The following is a 21,067-nucleotide window of genomic DNA, read 5'->3' on the forward strand; positions in this document are numbered from 1 at the left end:
CATTGGACAGCAGTCACTTTGAGGTGAAAACATATTTTGATAATTACGGACAATAATGTTCATTCTCTTTATTTTTGGGTGGCCTCAAAATGACGGCCTCCCAAAAATCTGTCAGAGAATTTTTTTTTTTTTTCCAAACATACCCTGAAAGTGAATAGAAAAATATTGGCTGTGCAGCCACCAAGGGGGGGGGGGCAGGTGTTATGTGGCTGGGTGAGGTGTTGCAGTGCCCCAAAAGGCACTTGTGATGGTGACCAGGAGCGGTAGATTGCCCACCCCTGGATACGCTGACACAGCTTTTTGGTTGTGTAGGGCAGCTGTAGATTCAGCAGGTGTTGCGTATTAACAAATGCTCAGTCCTAATAACTTGAAACAGGCAAAGACTTGATATATCTTGATATATACTTGATATATACTTGATATATCACTATCTTTTTTAAGCAGTTGTTCACCATTTAGTAAGCTGTAGCAGACAACAAATACTTGTAGTTTCCACTTGTACGGATCACAGCTGGTACGCTGGCGGATAAGAGAAGATAATAGACAATACTTTTCAGGTTGAGTGTTGCGCTGGGAGCAAGATAGAGATATGTACACAGTCTCTTAGTACTATAGTTACTTGAAATAAACTTGACCTTGGTTGTATTAGCTTGAAGCCAGTAATGGGACTATGGCTAGTGGTGTCCTGTCTAGATTCTAGGATTCTCAGCTGTGGAGGCTTTAGAGAAGAGTTACCTACACCCACGGGTATGAACCTCCACCTACTGCTGTTTATGGGCACAGATTCAGTGATATAGGCCCCATCTTGTGGGTAGAGCTAGCTGTTGGGGCAACCCCTTAGGAAACATAGCAGCTAGCAGAAGAGACTCAGCTTATGCACTTAAAGGGGTTATCCAGCGCTAAAAAAACATGGCCACTTTTCCCCCTACTGTTGTCTCCAGTTCAGGTGTGGTTTGCAATTAAGCTCCATTTACTTTAATGGAACTGAGTTTCCAAACCCCACCCTAACTGGAGACAACAGTAGGGGGAAAGTGGCCATGTTTTTGTAGCGCTGAATAACCCCTTTAACTTGACTACTGCAATATACCTGGAATAGCATAGACAGGGTTGTCCCTTAGTCCCCTAGGACATGACTAGGAACATAAGGCTTATAGAAATTAGTATAATCTTTTGCATAAAGTTGCATGGGTCCTTGCCTCAGGCCAGGGCCTGGAAGAATCTCTTCAGCAGGTTCTCTGTATACAGTACACTTTTTCTCTATGTAACACTTTGACTAGAATCTGCACAGCTAGTACCAACCCCACTGTATATATGGTTCTTCTGGGTATCTAATTGGGCAAAAGGACTAAGAAAACCCTGTGTGATAGGTTGGTGACCTCCAAGGTGGCTAGCGCGGGGATTGGTTAGATATAAAATCACCATAAAATAATCAATATAGACATCAGTTAACCCTTAGTATAGTTTTACCTTCAGCCGTGCACTATAAGGTGAAAGTCACAGTGAGATCTGGTGGTGGGAGTAGCATAATACAGCCTTCAGTCTGAGTGTATATACACAAACGTTACCGACCTATACTTGCATAACTAAAGCAGTGGACTATCGGACAGTGCAGCTGCATTTTTGCAACCCAATTGACATGCTGTGGATCTGAGAACTGTTCTGGGGTTGTCCAGCGAAAATCTTTTTCTTTCAAATCAACTGGTGTCAGAAAGTTATATAGATTTGAAATTTACTTCTATTAAAAATCTCAAGTCTTCCCATACTTATCAGCTGCTGTATGTCCTCCAGGAAGTGGTGTTTTATTTTTAATCTGACACGGTGCTCTCTGCTGACATCTCTGGCCGAGACAGGAACTATCCAGAGCAGGAGAGGTTTTCTATCTCCTTCTCTGGACAGTTCCTGTCTCGGCCAGAGATGTCAGCAGAGAGCACTGTGTCAGACAGAAAATAAAACCCCATACTTATTAGCTACTATAAGTTCTGAAGGAAATGGTAAGACTTGAGATTTCTTAATAAAAGTAAATTAAACATCTATATAACTTTCTGACACCAGTTGATCTGAAAGAAAAAGATTTTAGCTGGATAACACCTTTAACCAAGGTTAACTCTTTCCTAATATACTTATGTGTCCTTAGATGGCTTCCCAAGGAAATTGCTGGTCCGGTCACGTGATCCTCTGGCTGCCAATCTTCTTGCTTCTATTTACGTCCTTTAACCACTCTTCCTCCGGTCCGGTGGTTTTCCCATGCCCATATTGGGCCTGTTCTCGGCTCTCCTTCTCATTGGCATGAGAGCGCTGAACCCTGATTGGCTAGCTAGCGGGTACCAGCCAATCATCAGCATTTAGTACTCTGCTGCCAAAAAAGAAAGCCGGCTACAGGTGCAGTAATGGTACGGTGATGTCACACATGTCCCAATACCCGGAAGAAGAGAAGATGCAGGACCGGGGTTTATAGAAAGAAGATGACAGGCCGATGGATCACATTACTGGACCAGCGATCTTCTGGTTTGTTAGTGGCATGCACCCCCCCCCCCCCCCTCCCCTGCTCTCCCTCTCATCCCAGTCCACCTGCTGCATTTAGAAGAGTGTGAAACAGTAAGCAGGACCGCCATGACAAGTGGCTACAAGGGGGGAACTGGCTCAGCAGCAAAGCTGGCTACGGGGGGGGGGGGGGTACTGGCTGCATGGGCATATCTGGCTACGGGGGGGGGGGGGGGGCTGGCTGGATGGGCATATCTGGCAACAGGGGGGAACTGGCTGCATGGGCATATCTGGCTACAGGGAAGGGGGGGAACTGGTTGCAGGGGTATATCTGGCTACAGGTGAGGGGGAACTGGCTGCAGGGGCATATCTGGCTACAGGTGAGGGGGGAAACTAGCTGCATAGGCATATCTGGCTACAAGGGGGAAGTGGCTGCATGGCCATATCTGGCAAAAGGGGGGAAATGGCTGCATGGCCATATCTGGCTACAAGAGGGGAAAAGTGGCTGCATGGCCATATCTGCCTACAAGAGGAGAAAAGTGGCTGCATGGCCATATCTGGCAAAAGGGGGGAAATGGCTGCATGGCTATATCTGGCTACAAGAGGGGAAAAGTGGCTGCATGGCCATATCTGGCTACAAGCATGGGCATATCTGGCTTCAAGGGGGAACTGGATGCATGGGCATATCTGGCTAAAGGGGAAGGAACTGGCTACTTGGGCATATCTGGCTAAAGGGGGGGACTAGTTGCAGGGGCAAATCTGGCTACAAGGGGGACTGGAAACTGGCTGCAGGGGCATATCTGGCTACAATCTATATACACTGCAGTTCCACTTTTGGCCACTCGGTAAGGCAGGGCAGTTTGTAAACAGACAAAATGTAAACAAAGCTGTATCATAGCAGGAGAAGCTGATGGAGGAGAAAATTTATGTAGATGGGACGTTTTGATTGCTCTTTATTTATTAATTTTTTTCTGACATATAATGTAACATATGAAAAATATCAATTCTGGCACTCTTTAGCTTTTTTTCATTTACGTTGTTCCCCATACAGGAACACTATTGATGTATTTTATTAGTTTTCTTAGATATGCACTTAAATATATATATTATGTTCATTTATTTATTTACTTGTTTATTTATTTTTATGTGTTTTATATATAAAATGGGAAAGGGAGGGAGGTAAACTTTCATTATTGTCTTATTTTTTAAAACTTTTTTTTTAAGAGGCTATTACATGCAATCATTAGATTGCCCACACTGATTAATGCTATATCATTGTATAGCAATGACCAGTGTTATCTGCAATTATCATGTAGCACCTGCCTATGGCAGACTGTATTAGAAGATGGCCGAGCTGACTGAGTTATGTAAGAGACCTCCAGCAGTCAGGGTAAATTATCAGGATCTGCTGGTCCTTACCCTCTATGAAGAAGGCTCAGCTCCTGAGCTTGCTTCATAGAGCCTCTGGCATACCGTTACATCATGGGTCCTCAAGTGACGTATTGGTAAAATATGGGTCCTTAAGTGATTTACTGTTACTTTTTTAATTCTCTTTTATTTTATTAAGCAAAACATCACAACGCAAAAATTGAGTCTTAGACAACATGACATTAAGGTTTCTTCACGAACCACATGATCAAAAAATTCCAATCATCAATACATCCCAATGCACAACATTCCCAACCTCCACCCTCCCCCGGTATCGAGAGTGTCTGTGTGTTTGGGTTGGGACTGTTACTTTAATAAAGCTTTACTGTCATTGTACATTTTAAAAGTTGAGATCGGTTGGGGGCTCAGTGCTGAGACCATCTCCAGTCATTAGCTATAGTCGAGAGAAGAGTGCGGAAGCACGATTACAGGAGACAAGCTCAATAGACTTAGAATAAAAACCATCTCCCACAACATATATCTACCTATACTACCCTTCTATTAGCATTATGGGTTATCACTAGTCTCTTACCTGGACCCTTGCTCTTCTTTATGTATGCCTTTGGATAGCATATGAACTTTTGAGGTTCTCATGAAATTGTTTCCCCCACCTTAAGTCAACCAACTTGCCATCATCATAGCCCAAATAGATGCAACATCTGTGGCCTTCCCTCTAATAACTTACACCGCTTGATCCTCAATTTTCTTGTCTGGCTCTTATACCTCTTCCCCTTAATCCATACCTCATCTCCTTCTTTCCATTTCTTTCTCTGGCTGTACATCAGTAGACTTCCAAGCACTGACAATAATATACAAGGTATTCCACAACCTGTCTCCGCTTACATCTCTACCCTTATCTCCCAATCCTTTCCCACTGTAATTTCCAGTCCCTAAAGTACAATTTTCTCAGTTTTTTTCTTTATCTTGCAACATTCCCAATAATTTGGCACTTAACTAAACACCAGGCTGTAACTTAAAAGGAATCTGGAATCCGACCTATTCTGAAAAGCTTATAAACTGCAATAATTCAGACTTCATTTTGTAAGTAGTTTCTAATCCTTGACTTCTTTTTCTTCTTCTTTTTTTTCCCTCTAAAGTATAAGCCCTCACAGCCAGGGACCTTTCGCCTTCTGTGCCATCCTGATATAAGTTCATGCAATTTCTTTTCTATCTTTTTTTTGTTAATTTTATGTATTTAAACAGCAGGACGTCAAAATGAATCAGTGGACATGGATGGCATAGTTAACTGTTAAGACAAATACCTTTGATTTTTATTTTTTTTGTGTGTTTTGATTTTGCATTTAAGTAATTATTTTAAGGAATTGATACAAAATTGCTCATGAACTAAACAAAGTATAAGGCAGATAAGGTTCCAAGCTCAGGAGTGGAGCTTCAGGAGCTGTACAGAATGATTATAGCTATTGGAAAGCACCTTTTAATTAAAGCTTATTGGAAGGTCTTACAATTCAGTGCATAATTTATGCCTCAGATAAAAAAAAAAAGTCATATTCTGTTTAATAGGAATGAGTATTTTTATTAATGTAGTCTTTTTGAAGCTTTCCCCTTCTTGACTATATAGTTCATTATATATTTTCAATGCATGTCTCTTGTGAAACACTGAAGCAAAAATTTCTTTCCTCAGTTCTACTCAGCTGTTTATTGTTTTCTGGTACATTTAGGGTCTGACCAAGTGGCAGAAACACAACACAGTTTTTCTGCACCAAAATTCAGTCCGCTTCACTTCACTTTTGTTGTGGATTTATGCCATGTTACACTACATGTTTTCAAAGCAAAAAGTAAAAAAAAAAAAAAAAAGAAAAGTGTAAGGAGTTTAGTCTTCTCTATACATAACAGGTAATGACTGACACCAGCAGTTCCATTCATGCAAGCAATTTAACCTCTGGAATGCCAGAATCAACAGCGATCATTTACAGACCATGCATGGAACGTGGGACTTAGCCCTACATGTATAGAATTTCTACCACCAGAAGGTTAGAAGTTTGCTGCACCTGCAATAGATTTTTTTTTCCATGTAGCCACTTTATATTTTTTCTTGTTGTCGTTTGGCCTGCCCTACCTAGCTGTAAGTTTACTATAGGATAGATGCTATGCCTGTAACCGTGTAGGACTGCATGTAGGAATATTCTAGAAATGGTAGTGTCACTGGAACTTTTGGTACTGTCACTGGTACTGCTTCTATTATTGTCCAACTTTAGCTTTTACTATGGTTATGCTGTATGTGTTTCCTTTCTGTTTTTGATAACTTAATATTGTTTTAATTGGTACATTGATAAACTCATAAAGTTGGTCTCATTATTTTTTAAATGTAATTACTTTCTTTGTGTGGCAGTGGTTAGGCCCCCTTGTGCCCCCATATACTGGTTACGCATCTCTGTACAGATAATATGCCTCATAGGCATAATAGGCATCACTCTATAGGTAATGACCCCTGGTAGTCTCCCCCGTAGAAAGTATCCTGTAGAAGTAATCCCTCTGCTAGTCCCCCAGTATGGAGTATCCCCCATGTACTTGGCATCCCCAATATGTAATTCCCCTGCTAGCCCCCAATAGGTAGTTTTTCCAGTTGGTAGTCAGTAGATGACCCCTTGTATAGACTCCTTTAGCCTCCTGTATACTGCCCCTTATTTCCCCTTAGTGAACTACAATGGGCAAACACAAAGGGGTGATGTAGGAGGCACCATGCTAGGTACTGTGCTATCACCACTATAGGTTACAATGATCTCAGCAAATCTCAGTTAACAGTGTACAACAGACCATCCTCAGAGATGTGGTAAATTCAAATGCAGAACTATTGTTTAGCCATCAAATTCTACAAAACAAAATAATATATTTTTTTAAAGTTGTTTGCACTTCTTTTATTCCTTTACCTTCACAGTCTTCCTAAATGGAAATGGAAAATTATTACAATGAAGTATCACTTTGTTGCAACAACTGTCTTACAAAGAGCTGCTATAAGATATCTGCAAAGCAATCAATCGGGGAAAAAAAGCTCATCTCAATGTTTAATGCAACCTCGCATTTCCTACTAGCAAGTTTGCAATGTCCAATCATACTATTCACAGATCAGAATATAAAGTATGCTCAGATTGTACTATCCTGCACCTCCAGAATCAACTAGAACTTTTTGAACCCTGTGCCGATAGCCAAGGATATTTGTGCTGCCATACAAGCTAAAAAATAAACTGATGAAAAATGCAAACATGTCGCCATGTGTTATATCTTTAAAAGTTCTATTTGTTTTCTTTTGCTCTGCATCTTGGGTGAAACGTTTAGGTCTTTCCTCTTTTCTATTCCTCTATTTATGTTGTGCATAAACTTTGAATGTATAGCCATGCAATTATACAAACACACATAAATAAGGAACTGGAAGCTGTTGCCAATAGCCAAATGCTGCATACAAAAAAGGCTGCAGCAAGAGCAGGTAGTTATACGTTTATTTCTTCTTGATGGTATCTGAAAATGGCAGCCCGCCAAAGCTTATTACAGCCATTAATAGATGCCGTTATGGAACTTAGAAGTAATAGTGTATTGCTTTATTACTGAATAATATTGAGCATAATAGCATAAATTAACATGGTGATTACTGGATGAAGTGATGAATACTAAAGTGCATTATTGAATAAAAATAAACATTTAAATAAATAATCTAGTATGTTTGAGCATAACAGAAGAGATCATAATACCAGGTGTGCAATGAAGAAATGCATAGAGCTTATGAATTAAAGATAACCTAATAACCGGGCACTTATCTAGAGAAACATGTGCTAGGCATTTATGTAAAACTACAATCACTTACTAGGCCATGACTTGTACTAACATTAGCATCTCTCAAGACGAGGTAAGCAGGCTCAAAAGTTTTAATTTGCGCTCAACCAGGAGTGTTATATACTGTAAGTAGGCAATGTGAGCCAAGAGAAGGCTTAACCTTTAAAAAAGAATGTATAACCTAGAGTTGTTTTTACTGATTAAAGTCAGATATTGGTACATATTCTTTTTTCTAATCGGCTTCTATACTCTCTATTTTCATACATTAGGCCATGTTCACATGGCAAATGAGACCGGCCGTTCCGTGACCCAGCCGGGCCACAGAACGGCCAGTCTCTGAAAGGATCATCCCGGCCAGTACTGCAGTACCGGCCGGATGATCTTTCTGGCCGCAGTGTTCTGATGCGGGTGCATCAGCGCGCACCCGCATCAGAGCTCCTCATATCACACAATGAAGCAAGAGGCCGAAGCTGCTCGCTTCATTGTGTGAACTGACAGGGTTTCCTACTGCCGCAATTCACTGAACTGACATGTCAGTTCTTTGCGGTGCCGTTTGGGACCCCGGACGGAGCGTATACTATGTGTATACGCTCCGGCCGGGATCCCATAAAAGAATATGCAAGGCCGATGGCAACTTTTATGCTGTGTGAACATAGCCTTATGGAGGCTGCCATCTTGCCTAAGCCTTTTTTAATAGCATTTCGTGAACTGCATTATAGCAAGCCTCATGGACATAAACACAATAAACATATCCAAAGCCTATTATTTGTATGGGACACATGGACATGGACACAATGAACATATCCAAAGCCTATTATTTGTATGGGAAACATTTGTGAGACATGTGCTGTGGGTAGGAGAGAGGCTGAGTTGTTAGCAAGAGCTATTAGGACAGGTTATTATATGATTTATTTCTCAGAAAATGCTTGAACAAAAATAAAAAAAACACTTGGGAAGTTCAAAACTGTGATTTTCGTGTTACTTGAATAAAGCGGAATCCATGAGCACCTGCAAATCATCATCATCTAAATTGCACAGCCAAGTTTGGCCTCAAGGACTAAGGCAACAACAATAATGAACACGTGCAAAACAGGAAAAAAAAGGCACTTGAAAACCACAATAGTCTTAGGCTGTGTTTACATTATTTGACATGGCCGTTATTTGCCGTGTGAAACAACAGACACTGTTTGTCATGTTCATGCAGCCAATATTACCATATTGCCCACAAGAACATAATTATATTTTAATTGGAATGTGGACACATTTGGGTGTGCCTGTGCTGCAACTAACCATTGACATCTATGCAATGTACGACCATCAGAACGGCCACACATTATGTGAACAAAGCAGGACCAATAGCTGTTGCTCCTGCATTATTAGCCGCAAATAATTGACATGTCAAATATTTTAACAGCTATAGGAGAGCAACGGCCATTGTTCAATACAGTGTTTGTATAGCAGCCATTGTTGCCAGAGTGCAATGCCGTGGATTATTTTAAGGCAAGAAACCGTTGTTTTTATCGCCAACAGCAGACGTTCTTGTCTTAAAAAAATACACCGTGTGAACATAGCCTTAGGTTTGCACAATTTTACGGAAAACCAAAAAGGAAGCCAATGCAGAGCAAACCTACAATTGAAAGGTTTGAGTTTTATTCCTGTGTTTTGGATACACGCATGGGTTTGGTGAATATACTGACCAAAATTAGGATAAAAAAAGTGGGGGCCTAGCCCTAGAGGCATACAAACTGATATGATAAAGAAAGGACAACAGCTACAGTTGTAATAGGCAGCGCAAGTGTAGTGTGTTCAACTTGTGCTGTAGAGCATTGATAATTTAGTTATTCAGTGATTAATTGTTAATATGCTCCTCTCTGATAATGGTCACACAGTTCACTGAGCAGCATAAAGTACTACACTGCCGCTCTGGCATTTATGGGAGTATCTGAGCGGCTTGATCATTTCTGGTCAGTCACAGTGCATTAATCACTACAGGTAATAAAATTATTGCTGTCAGATGGAGATAGTGTCACCAAGTTGTCACTGCCTGACCTAGTGTGCAAAATGTTAGAAACAACCAGTCCGTTGCCACAATGACTAAGAGCCATCGATTTACAAAAAAAAAAAAAAAAGTCTCTGACAAGAGAACTTTGACTTTTTAGAGGGAATATCTGAAAGGTAAAAATAAGAAAACCACAAAAAAAAGCACAATTTTGTTACCCAGTTTATCAGCTGACCCTTGACAAAGCTGTACGTGATATACTGTGTGCAGTGGAGCATTGGAGGTCTTGTTAAGGTGGAGGCAGCATACAGTGTCTTGTATGTACTTGCACTTTACAATTGTATTGTAGTTTGCATCTGTTATGACTCACTGCAGTATTTTGGACTTCTCACTTTGTGATTAGCGTTATATATATATATATTGTTGAGGTGTAAATATTATGTACTGACATATCTACCTGTTAGTTTACTTAGTAATCATTTCTTTGGGTATTTTCTAATAACTTCTTTTATTTTTGGATTCAGCTCTTCATTTCTTCTGGGTCTTTGCTTCCCTTCCTTTTAATGGTAGTCATTAACCCCTTGCCTCCTCAGCCTGTTTTGGCCTAAATGACCAGGGCCTATTTTTCAAATCTAACCTGTCTCTTTATGTAGTGATAACTCTGCGATGCTTTTAATTATCGTGGTTATTTTAAGATAAACTTTGATATACTTTAGTTGATACATTCAGTAGTTTTTTGTAAAAAACAAAACAAAAAAAAAAACACATTTGCACAAAAATGTGAAAAATTTACATTTCTTTATATTCAAAATTCTCTTTTTCTAAGAAAGATAGCCATGTCATGTGAACTAATTATTACTGCAACATCTACAACATGTCTACTTTATGGTGACATCATTTGGCGATTGTCCTTTTACTTTTTAGGATGTAAGCAGCTTCGAAATTTTGCAGCGATTTTTCAAATTTTCAGGAAAATTTCTCATTCTGATTTTATAAGGGATCAGTTCAGTTCTGAAGTGGATTTGTGGAAGTTGGAGGGGAAATTTAAAATGTTAATTTTTTTTGGCAGATATTCTATTTTAATCATTTTTTTTCCTCTAACAAATACTAACTAAAAAATGGAACTTAATATTTATTCTCCTTATTCCAATTCCAATGTTAGAAATTCCCCATATTTTTTTTTTTAGCTATTATACCATGTAACAGAGGCCTTGCGTTGCCAAAATATTTGAGCACGACAAGTTAACGTTTTCATCTGTACCATTCTGTACCCTGATCTTTTTTTTATTTAATTTGGTATTTTTTATTTTTTTTATTTACGGTGGTACAAAACACAATTTAGCAGCTGTTTTTCACCATTTTTTTGTACGCTGTTTACTACACGTTACATGTAACATGATCGTTATTTGTCAGGTCGTTACAATTACAGTGATATTCATTTTATATAGCTTTTATTATAGTTTGTGGCTATTTATACTATAAATACTGTTTGTGTCTTCCATATTGTAAGAGCACTAATATACATTTTTTTTCACCATTGGAGTTATGTGAGGAATATTTTTTTGCGGCATAAACTGAGGTTTTTAGTGGTACACCTTTTGGGTACATGTGATGGTTTTGATATGCTTTTTTCTATATTTTTTAGAGAGCGTGATTAACAAAATTGTCATTTTGGTTAGTTTTTTATATTTATTTTTTACGGCATTAATCAGGTGGGATAATAAATGTAATAGACTGGGTCATTACGGACGATATCAAATATATGTATCTCATTTATAGTGGATCATTTATAAGGGGGGGGCGGGGAATGTGTATATTTATTTATTTAACTTATCTATGTGTTTTTGTGTGTTTTTTTTTTTTTTACTTTTTCAGGTACATCTATAATACATTACAGCACATGATTTGTGCTGTAATGTATTATAGAGTTAATGAGCTGTCAGTACACTGATAACTCATTCACACGATCCGACCCCTGCCTTAGTGCAGGGGCTGGACTGTTCTAACCAGAGCAGCCCAGACGCAGCGTCTGGGTTGCTATGGTTACCCCCCCCCCCCCCTCCGGATCACCCTCTGGATTCCCCATAGACGCTGCAGTCCCACTGACAGTGGCACCTATAGGGTAAAATGCCCGGGGGGAGCGCAGATCCCCTCCGGGCAGCGGCAGCAGGAGAAGGCTGTCCGAGACAGCCTCCTCCTGCTGCCCAATTGTCGCTAGGGACAGTGGGGGGAGGCAGGGAAAGCATGACATTCCAAGAACATCATTTAGCAGGAACTACCTGCTTTACCTGACGTTCATTTTGCGGAAAGGAGTTAAAGAGGTACTCAAGCATAAGAAAAAAATTTAGTGCCAGCGTTATAAAGAATATAATAAATAAGCTATTCTTACCTATCCACACTCCCCTGGTGTGCTCTTGCAACGTCCCCAGGTCCCCCGCTGAATCATCTCACCGCCACTTCTTAGATGGACTCGTCCTGACAGTGACATCAGCTCACTCAGCCAATCACTGACCGTCTCGTCTCAATCAGTGATTGACTGAGTGGGTTATCACTGCCGAGACTGGTCAGTCTTGGAAATGTTGATGGGATCGTTCAGCTAGGGATCAGGAGACACCGCAGGAGGACCCTGAGGAGCTTGGGAAGGTAAAAAAAATAGCTTCTTCCTTTTATAATTGCAGCATTGTATAAAAAGTTTTGGAGTACTCCTGTAACTAATAGGACATTCACCTCGCTTATCTTGATGTGCCGTACTACTTACCCTGCATATTTTTGTGAATGGGTGGTGCACATTAACCAAGAGACTCTGAACCCCCACAAATAGACTAAAAGAGTTGTTTTTTTATACAAAATTATGATAAAAAGCATTGTTTGGAATCAAGCTTTATTTTACTAATGTTCAAGAGAAAACAGCTAAAACTGTTCTTCCAAAGTTCAATTTACTGTGTGTTCATAAGTACAAAAATATTTATGTCTAACACCAAAGCCTATATTTTACAAATTAAAGGAACTTAACCTAGAAAAGAATCATACAAGTAAACAGGATATAAACTTGCACACAGTGTTTGCAGTATTGTCTTTATGTTCTTTGAACAATTTTGCAGATAACCTGCATATATAGTTCTGGTTAATCTTTATTGGTAGAAATTGAAAAAAGTTTTCACACCTTGGTCTTTGACAGACAGACACATAATAGCCACATTATTAGCACTCAAACTCTCGCCGATAAAAAAAAAATGGACTTCAAAAGTTTTTTCATGACAGGTACACTTTAAAATATTTGAGAGACACAGGCATGAGATAGGCTGTCTCCTATTTTACAAAACATAACCGAGTCGGTAAACCTATTTTGGTCAGAACTTTTGGAAAAGTTGGCATAAAGGTGAACATTACATCATTGGTTCATTGCTTCTTCTAATACCTCCAACTTTTTTATTTTTTCATTTTAAAAAGCATAACAAAAATCTGCTAGAGGTGTGTATTTTAATGTTACATTCACTTAGCATTAAAAAGATTTCTTAAGTACTCAGATAAACCCCTAGGTGACCTTACACTTACACATCTTTCAAAGTGTTCCTTGTTTGTATTACAATTAAAAGTAGGGATGGTCCGAACTGGGTTAGATTCAGGTTCGTACGAACCCGAACCCTCGGTAATGAGTCCCGCTGTCTGCCTGCTCTGTGGAGCAGGTGGATCCAGCTGGAGGACCGCCTGGAAAACTGGGATACAGCCATAGCCATAGGCTGTATCCCAGTTTTCAAGGAGTTCCTCCTGCTGTATCCGGGACAGCGGGAATCTGCTGCCGAGCGTTCGGGTTTATACAAACCCGAACCTCTGCAGGTTCGGACCATCCCTAATTAAAAGTATGTATCTTACAAAGGCTACCAACAATACAATAGCCTAATTTCAGAATTTTCTGGTTGCTACTAGAGGTGGACAAATTGATTATATATTAATCAAATTAGTATTTTCCCCCAAAAATTTTGTCTAAATTAGATTTTGAGGGATTTGTTCTAAAACGTCTCTTGCCATGACTTTGACCCACCACACACAACCTATCCTCTTAATGCCTCCTTTGTTTTAACCAGAGATGAGCAAAGCTTTGTTGACAAAGTGAAGTTTTGCTAAATTTCATTCCTAAAAAAAAAAGAAAAATGTTTGCTTGTAGTATACCAGTTTGTATACCAGTATACCAGTATACCACCTGTCTGCACTCCCCAGGGTCCTCTTCCGTTGTCTTCAGCCCCCCTTCAGCCTGCCGCTGGGGGAGCACAGGCAGGTAAGCATAGATTTGTTAAGGTTGTCTGCCGTTTGAACCACTTAGATACTGCAGACAGTGGAGATTGAATTACAGACAGGGCAGCCAACTCCAAACAGTGGTCATTATCGACCATGACATCCAAGAGATTAAACAGCCAGGCTCTAGAATTATCTATGATCCTGGACACTGCTGGCAGGTGTAATCTGTAATACCCATCCACCACCTGCTGTGTATAGAATGACCTTGCTTAGGTGGGAACACAGTGTTACTTGCGATCGATATTAAATATTCACTTGTGATAAATATTGAATATTAAACGTGTAGCTTATCATACAATCTTATAGGTGTAATTTTTTTTTTTTTAAATGGGGTTAACTGCAATGTTCTCTGTAAATACTGTGCAAGTCCAACTGCAAGAAAATTCATTGATGTAAGTATAGAATATAACAATAGCACAATACTGTACTTTAATAATGGGGATGCTTTGAAATCTGTAGTTTCTTTTGTACTTCAACTGTTCCGTTATGTACCTTAAATTGTGCCTTTGTGTATTCTCAGCACAGTTCACCCCAGCTAAGACATATGAAGAGTGGTGGGCATATAAAGAGGCAGTCCAAGGGAGCTTTGTACCAGGTATGTACGCTTTATCCTATTACATTTACATTTTTAAAGGAATATGCAAAACATTTTACCAGCACTTTGAATTAAAGAATTACCACTGTCTTCTGTCATGATACTTATCTCAATAGTTGTCTCAGTGTGTAGCATTTTTTTCAGGTTTTGGGGTAATTAAAGTATATTACAGATTCCAATGGAGAATTTCCTGTTGCTATATATATAACAATGGTGTAAACATATTTTACTGTCCTGGTGTTATATTATATTCAATTCAGATAAATACTGTACTTAATTTTCCACTTATCATCACGGTAATTCCTTATAGTCTAAAAGGTCTTATAGTCCTTTCTCTAACTATAAAAGAGCTGTCTCCTTGTGAGAAGCCTCCCTCTGCTGCCTTTGTCATAATGCCCAATTCCGTTTTTTCATACAGTTTTAATGAGATAACCATGGACAGGAACAAATACAGGGGGAATAATCCATCCAATTATGTGTCTCTTTTTTAAAGTGTAGCTGTCAGTTCAGGTAACTTTCTGGATTAGCTGTCATGTGTGTATATGAGGAGTAGCACTATATCTTGTCAGTGTAAAACTTTAAGATGACATTTTTAGCAGTTTTTTTTGTTCTGCAGTTTTCACTTCTATTTTACAATTGTACCTAAGCAAGTGGTTGGAGACTAGCTGCTGTGATACTAAAAGATAAAACAGGAAAAAACAAGGGCACCGGCGCCTCGTGTCTTATTGTGGCAGGCTCAGATTAGACCAAGAGTGAACAATTGCACTCACCTAATAGCCCCTTGGGCTATAAGCATAACACCCCACTGGGGTATCCAGGAATCCGTATGGAGATGGTAGCGAAGGAACCTAAGGACTGCAGCCAGATGTATCGAGAACGGGATACTCCCAATCAAGGGCCCGTATTAGAGTAAATAGAAAAAGAAAAAATTCCGATACTTGTAGACAGCGCTGTCCCAGAGAACATCCAAGGCTTACACCGAATTAGTGAAAAATAATAGTATATTTATTTGTAAAAAGCACAAGGTTTACGCGTTTCAGGAGTTACATAGTCTCCCTTCATCAGAACAGTGCATGCACTGTTCTGATGAAGGGAGACTATGTAACTCCTGAAACGCGTAAACCTTGTGCTTTTTACAAATAAATATACTATTATTTTTCACTAATTCGGTGTAAGCCTTGGATGTTCTCTGGGACAGCGCTGTCTACAAGTATCGGAATTTTTTCTTTTTCTATTTAGCTGCTGTGATGTCCTCCATGCATTGCATACATACATAAGTGGAGATCCTGCCCTACTTCTAAAGCAGTGGCATGGAGGACATTATAGAGTAGTACTGAGCAGCGTAATCTAAAAAGGAGCGTAATCAGGAAGGAGCACTGGAGTAATATCTCATACTACAAACTCCTGGTGCCTTAGCATGTCTTTCCATCTGATTCTATCTTTCTCCAGCCTATTTCTTCCACAGCAGGCAAAGCCTGATAAATGAAGAAAGGTGTGTTTTTTAGAGATGAGTAAACCGAAATTCCCAAACTGAGATTCATTCCAAGCTTGTGGTGGCCGCACATAGTACATTAGAAATCAGTAGAGCCAGGGTTACAGAAGGTTATAGAAGGTTAAATAGGTATCAGGGACAGTAGCATTGCTATTCATGGATGAATAGCGTGAGGGTATAGTATATGTGAAATGGCTCCTGTACTGTCAATTGCGTGTGTGGCTGTACACCTTGTCCACAGCAATCCTGTGAGAAGTTAACCTATTTAGTCACCTGTCAGTTTACCTTTTAAAACAGAGTCTGGCAACAGAATAACTGTCATTGTCAATGAAGCTTATTCTGCTGCCAGACACGATTTTCAAAAGGCCAACTGACGTAACCTGACAGCTCTCCTGGCTGTAGGTAAGCCAGTGAGTCATCAGTCAGGTGATTACAGGGACTCCTTTGTTTTTGGTGAGGTGCAGTGGAAATTAGCCAACAGGGAGACAAGGTATTTATGGTTAAACTGTGATTTTACTAAAACGTCAAGTACAACGGGTAGAAGAATTTTACCTATTGAGTAGCCACCATAGATGGATCAATAAGTGAAAATTTCTCTCTTAAGTACAATGCATATACCTCATATGCAAGATAATATACATAAATAAAGTGCAATAAGCATAAATATTACAATAATTAAAAACATAAGTTATCAAGTGGGATGTCTTGTGCCCCTTTAACTTTAAAGAGTCACTTGAAACAGCGTCCATATTAAAGTTTTCTTATAAACACTTGTAAACAAAAGAGTCTGGTGACTGCCATAGTGTTAACGAGAAAACATAAAACTGGCATTGTAAATCTTTATAGTTTTCTTTAAATAAAAGTCCCTTTTTGTAGATAGAGGTCCTCTTGGTTCATAGGAAGTAGCGCCCATTAGAGTCTCTACATAAAAAAGTCACCTAACATCTAACACACATTACATAACAGAAACCATTACGGCCCAAGGGGTGCAATCCACATGAGGCTCTCCAACTGGCCCTACTTGGCAAGATGCTCATGCAGGAATGAGAGATAACCTCAACCTGTGGCCCATAAGACATGTGGGCTTCCTCTCACAATTGGGCACCTGTGGATGTAGAGGAAGGAGGTGGCAACACACCCAGCCAGGTTGTGGGAACAGCCCACCATCCCTGTGGCCATCGCATAGGGGTATACTCCACCTCTCCGGGACTTCTGCACATGAACAGCTTGATGGCCTATCTGGGTTTGGTTCGGATTAACACAAATTTTACCCCCAAAATTTGCAAACCTGCTGAATCAAACTTTTAAAAGGTTCTCTCATCTCTATTGTTTTTCCCTATTGAAAGATTCAAATTCAATCGAGTAGTGTGACGAATACTGTGCTTTTTTTGATCCCTTCACCATGCACGGAGGCCGTGAGGGACCCTGGGAGTACGCACGCAGTGCAAAAACGGCGTCTACCCTCATTGGATGGCTGAACCACATGACCTTGAATGTTTAATAATTGACTTCTGCCTCTCGACCGCAGATGCGTTTTCAACCTAGCCAGGAAAGATCTTGGAGCAGGGAGAGATAGGTTTTAGTAGCGTTTTGGTTAGGCAGGATTACTACTGAACCCAAAAGTAATTTTCAGGGATAATATCCAGCAAAACAGTCATCTTTGAATCCAAAGCACTTCTCAGTGCTAAGACATAGATGATATAACAGCAGCAGCATCAGTATCAGCAACATCAGCATCAGCAGCTGTATTCATTCCAGTACCCTGTGTGTACAAGTGACTTATAGTGTCCCTGGTTTATCCCACTAAGGGCACATAAACTTTATACCTGATACCTGTTGTGATACCTATTGAGCCAGTTGCCCATAAAAGGCAAGTGATACCTATTGTGCCAGTTGCCCAGTAAAAGGCATGTAATACCTATTGTTCTAGTAGCCCAGTAAAAGGCACGTGTAGCTATTGTTCCAGTAGCCTAGTAAAAGGCACGTGTAGCTATTGTTCCAGTAGCCTAGTAAAAGGCATGTCATTCATACTGTTCCAGTGACATTCGTACAGCATGATGAGCGATACGCGCGAATAACGTGACGCTCTATGGACACACATTGGAATCATGTATGTAAAGCTGCACAAGAAATACGAAGGAAATGTGTAAACATTGCTGTAAACATTCGTAAAGCGCTCGCAAATATTTTTCATTTGCAAATGCGGAGAGTGGCATTATACTGCGATTTTAAGGTGTTGGGTGCACCCAGGCATGCTCCCCCTGATGTCACAGTGTCACTCCGGAGGTGTTGGCATCGTTTAGGGAGGTTTCATGGGGGACTTGGTGACCTTCAAGTAGTCAAATTTAGATTTCCAAGTGCAGGAAATTTTTTTCCCATAGACTTAAATGGGATCGAATATTCGTTCGAATAGTCAAATCTTGGTGCCTATTCGATTCGAATTCTCAAAAGTCAAATATTTCACTTCTCGCTCATCTCTATCCCCTATTGTTTTTCTCCATTGTTTTTTGCAAAAAAAGCACAATGATATTTTATTAAACTAAAAAATAGTATGTATAGTGCACCACTGTTGCCTCACATTTGTTTTGACTTACAGTCTGTGTGTGAACATAGACACAATAAAAATATTATATAACTGTAAAAGAAAATGTATATATATATATATATATATATAATGGTAATGTAACTTATAATAGTAAAATACCGGCTACTGTTCTGTACTGTTTTTCTACCCGTTTCAAATTACAGATGTATTTTTGTTTTATTTTTGAGTTTGTTATTTGATTGATCCTTTGGAGGAATTCTTTTTTTTTTTTAATTGCTATGTTAGAAATTCAGCTATTTTGGTATGTTTTACTGCTGCCTAAATAAAACCATGTGTCAACAGGTGGATAAAAACAGGTCGTAAATAATGAGCATGTTTATTATTTTTATGCCCATACTATTTATGTCTGTTTTCTCTACCGTGCAGCCAATTCCCATTAACTTCAATGGGGAATGGCTGTACATCACTTAATTTTATGGCAGTACTTTCATATTATTTCACTATGTGTAAACATAGCCTTACCCTGAACCAGGAGGACTAGCTTTTAGAGATGAGTAAATTTACAGTTCAAGGTCACAAAACCCTGAGTGCTCCACATTTGACTCCAAGGGCTAGAGAAGATGCATCACTAGGACTGTATCTATCTTCTCCAGCCACTAGGAGTCAAATGGCGAGTGTTTGGGGATTTCACTTACTGTAAATCCGCTCATCTCTACTAGCTTTTTTTGTGCCATAGGTCCCTCAATATGCATATGGCTATGTTGCAATGCATAAGATTTTGGCAGGTAAAAAAGAAAATTTAAATTGTAAGCAGAATATTTAGTTTGTATTAACTCATGATTTTCACTCGTAAGAAATACTTCATCTTCTAATGTCAAATGTTTCTTGATGACCTTTATTCTTGTGCAGTAAAACTCCATTTTCTTAGTGATGTGAACCCTATCGGATATTAATTTTGCCCCTTTTTTTTTACCTCTATTTACCAATGTCTTACCTTTATCACATCTACTATCTGTAATTGGAAGTATTGGAGAAGCAAGCAAAAAACACATAAAGCACTTTAGTTAGTCTTCAGAATATTTAGCATTCTGCAGGGTTAGATCGGCTGAATACTAATATAGACAGAAGCTATATAAAGCAAGTAGAGCCAGAAGCCGTGGGAGGTGAAAATTGCAGTATGGTAGAGTTTTCATTATGAAAAGTTTGCAAGCAGTCACACTAATTAGCCTCAAAGAAATGTCTTTAAGCAATTCCTAGCTGTTTTACTAGTTGTTCAAAATAAGATATATATTGAATAATTGGGATGTTATTGTTTTATAGGTATTTGTTTTCTATTTTATTATATTTATAGATTTATTTATGTATTCATTTATTGTGATTTGTAAAAAAAAACCAACATATATTCTGCAGTCATGTACATAACATAACCCTCGCTCAGTGGGGCTCACAATCAGATAGCCCTAACACATGCAAAAGGATATCCTGTGGTGTATTTGTGTTATGTTCTTCATTCATTTGTGTTCAAAGGTGTAGTTGTTTTAATACTTTTGCGACTGGTGTATCTTGATATATACTTGCAAAGTGTATGTATTAAAGAAACTACCGTTTTTTTCTGTTAGATAAAACAAAAAAGGGAGGGGGGGGTTCATATTTTTTGTGTATACAGAAATCTGTGTAAATGTCCTACTGGGATTCCTGTGGGACCTATGGTTGGGTGCTGTCCATTTGTGCTTCATTTTATGTATACTTTATAAACTTGTACTGTTTTAGGCTTTGTTCCCACAATGTCTTTTTAGCCATTGTTTTTCAAATAACAGCTGTTATTTTATAATGGTGGCTGTAAATAATAATCATTATTAATGGCTGTCATTACAAAAAACTGCCATTTTTCACTTAAAAAAACATTGTGGGAACATAGCCTTATGCTACTTTACCAAGTTTGCACTAGAATTGTTTTTAAAGGTGGTACATACACACAGGGCCGGATTAAGGTTGATGGAGGCCCCCGGGCGACAATTCCTCCCCCCAAATAAATAAATAAACTATACAGCGATCTATACAGATGGCTGTTTACTGTAGGTGACTTAGCACAGACCCCTTCTTGCTCCTGGTTGTATGGCTCAGCATCCGCCTCTGTTGCCCACATAATGGTAAATAGAGGCTACAGTGCAGAGGAAGATGCAAAGCCCTAGAGACAGGAGTGGGGAGGGCTAAGTATCAGAGTGTATTCCCAAATTGTTTTTGTGTTAATAACGCAATGTGAGAACACTGCACTTTCTGTGCGCTGTTGCCCACTGTGTTAGGGCCCTATTACATGGCCTGATATCCTGGGTAAGCAGCACCGGTCTGCTAGGGTTTGGGCTGGTGGGGGCCCCTAAGTGGTGGAGGCCCCAGGGCACGTGCCCCCGGTGCCCTCCCTTTAATCCGGCCCTGATACACATGTCC

At 39.5% G+C, this 21,067-nt stretch overlaps 1 protein-coding gene across 1 annotated transcript in view; it reads left to right on the forward strand.

Annotated features, from left to right (window-relative positions):
• The window catches only part of LOC138769406 (carbonic anhydrase-related protein 10-like), a 244,988-nt gene that overhangs the window by 46,125 nt on the left and 177,796 nt on the right, over window positions 1-21,067 (forward strand). Inside the window, exon 2 of the mRNA XM_069947848.1 lies at window positions 14,511-14,585. Coding sequence (XP_069803949.1) covers window positions 14,511-14,585 — 75 coding nt within the window. The remainder of the gene's footprint in view (window positions 1-14,510; window positions 14,586-21,067) is intronic.

The sequence above is a fragment of the Dendropsophus ebraccatus genome, chromosome 12 (assembly GCF_027789765.1).
Source record: "Dendropsophus ebraccatus isolate aDenEbr1 chromosome 12, aDenEbr1.pat, whole genome shotgun sequence".
Lineage (NCBI taxonomy): Eukaryota > Metazoa > Chordata > Amphibia > Anura > Hylidae > Dendropsophus > Dendropsophus ebraccatus.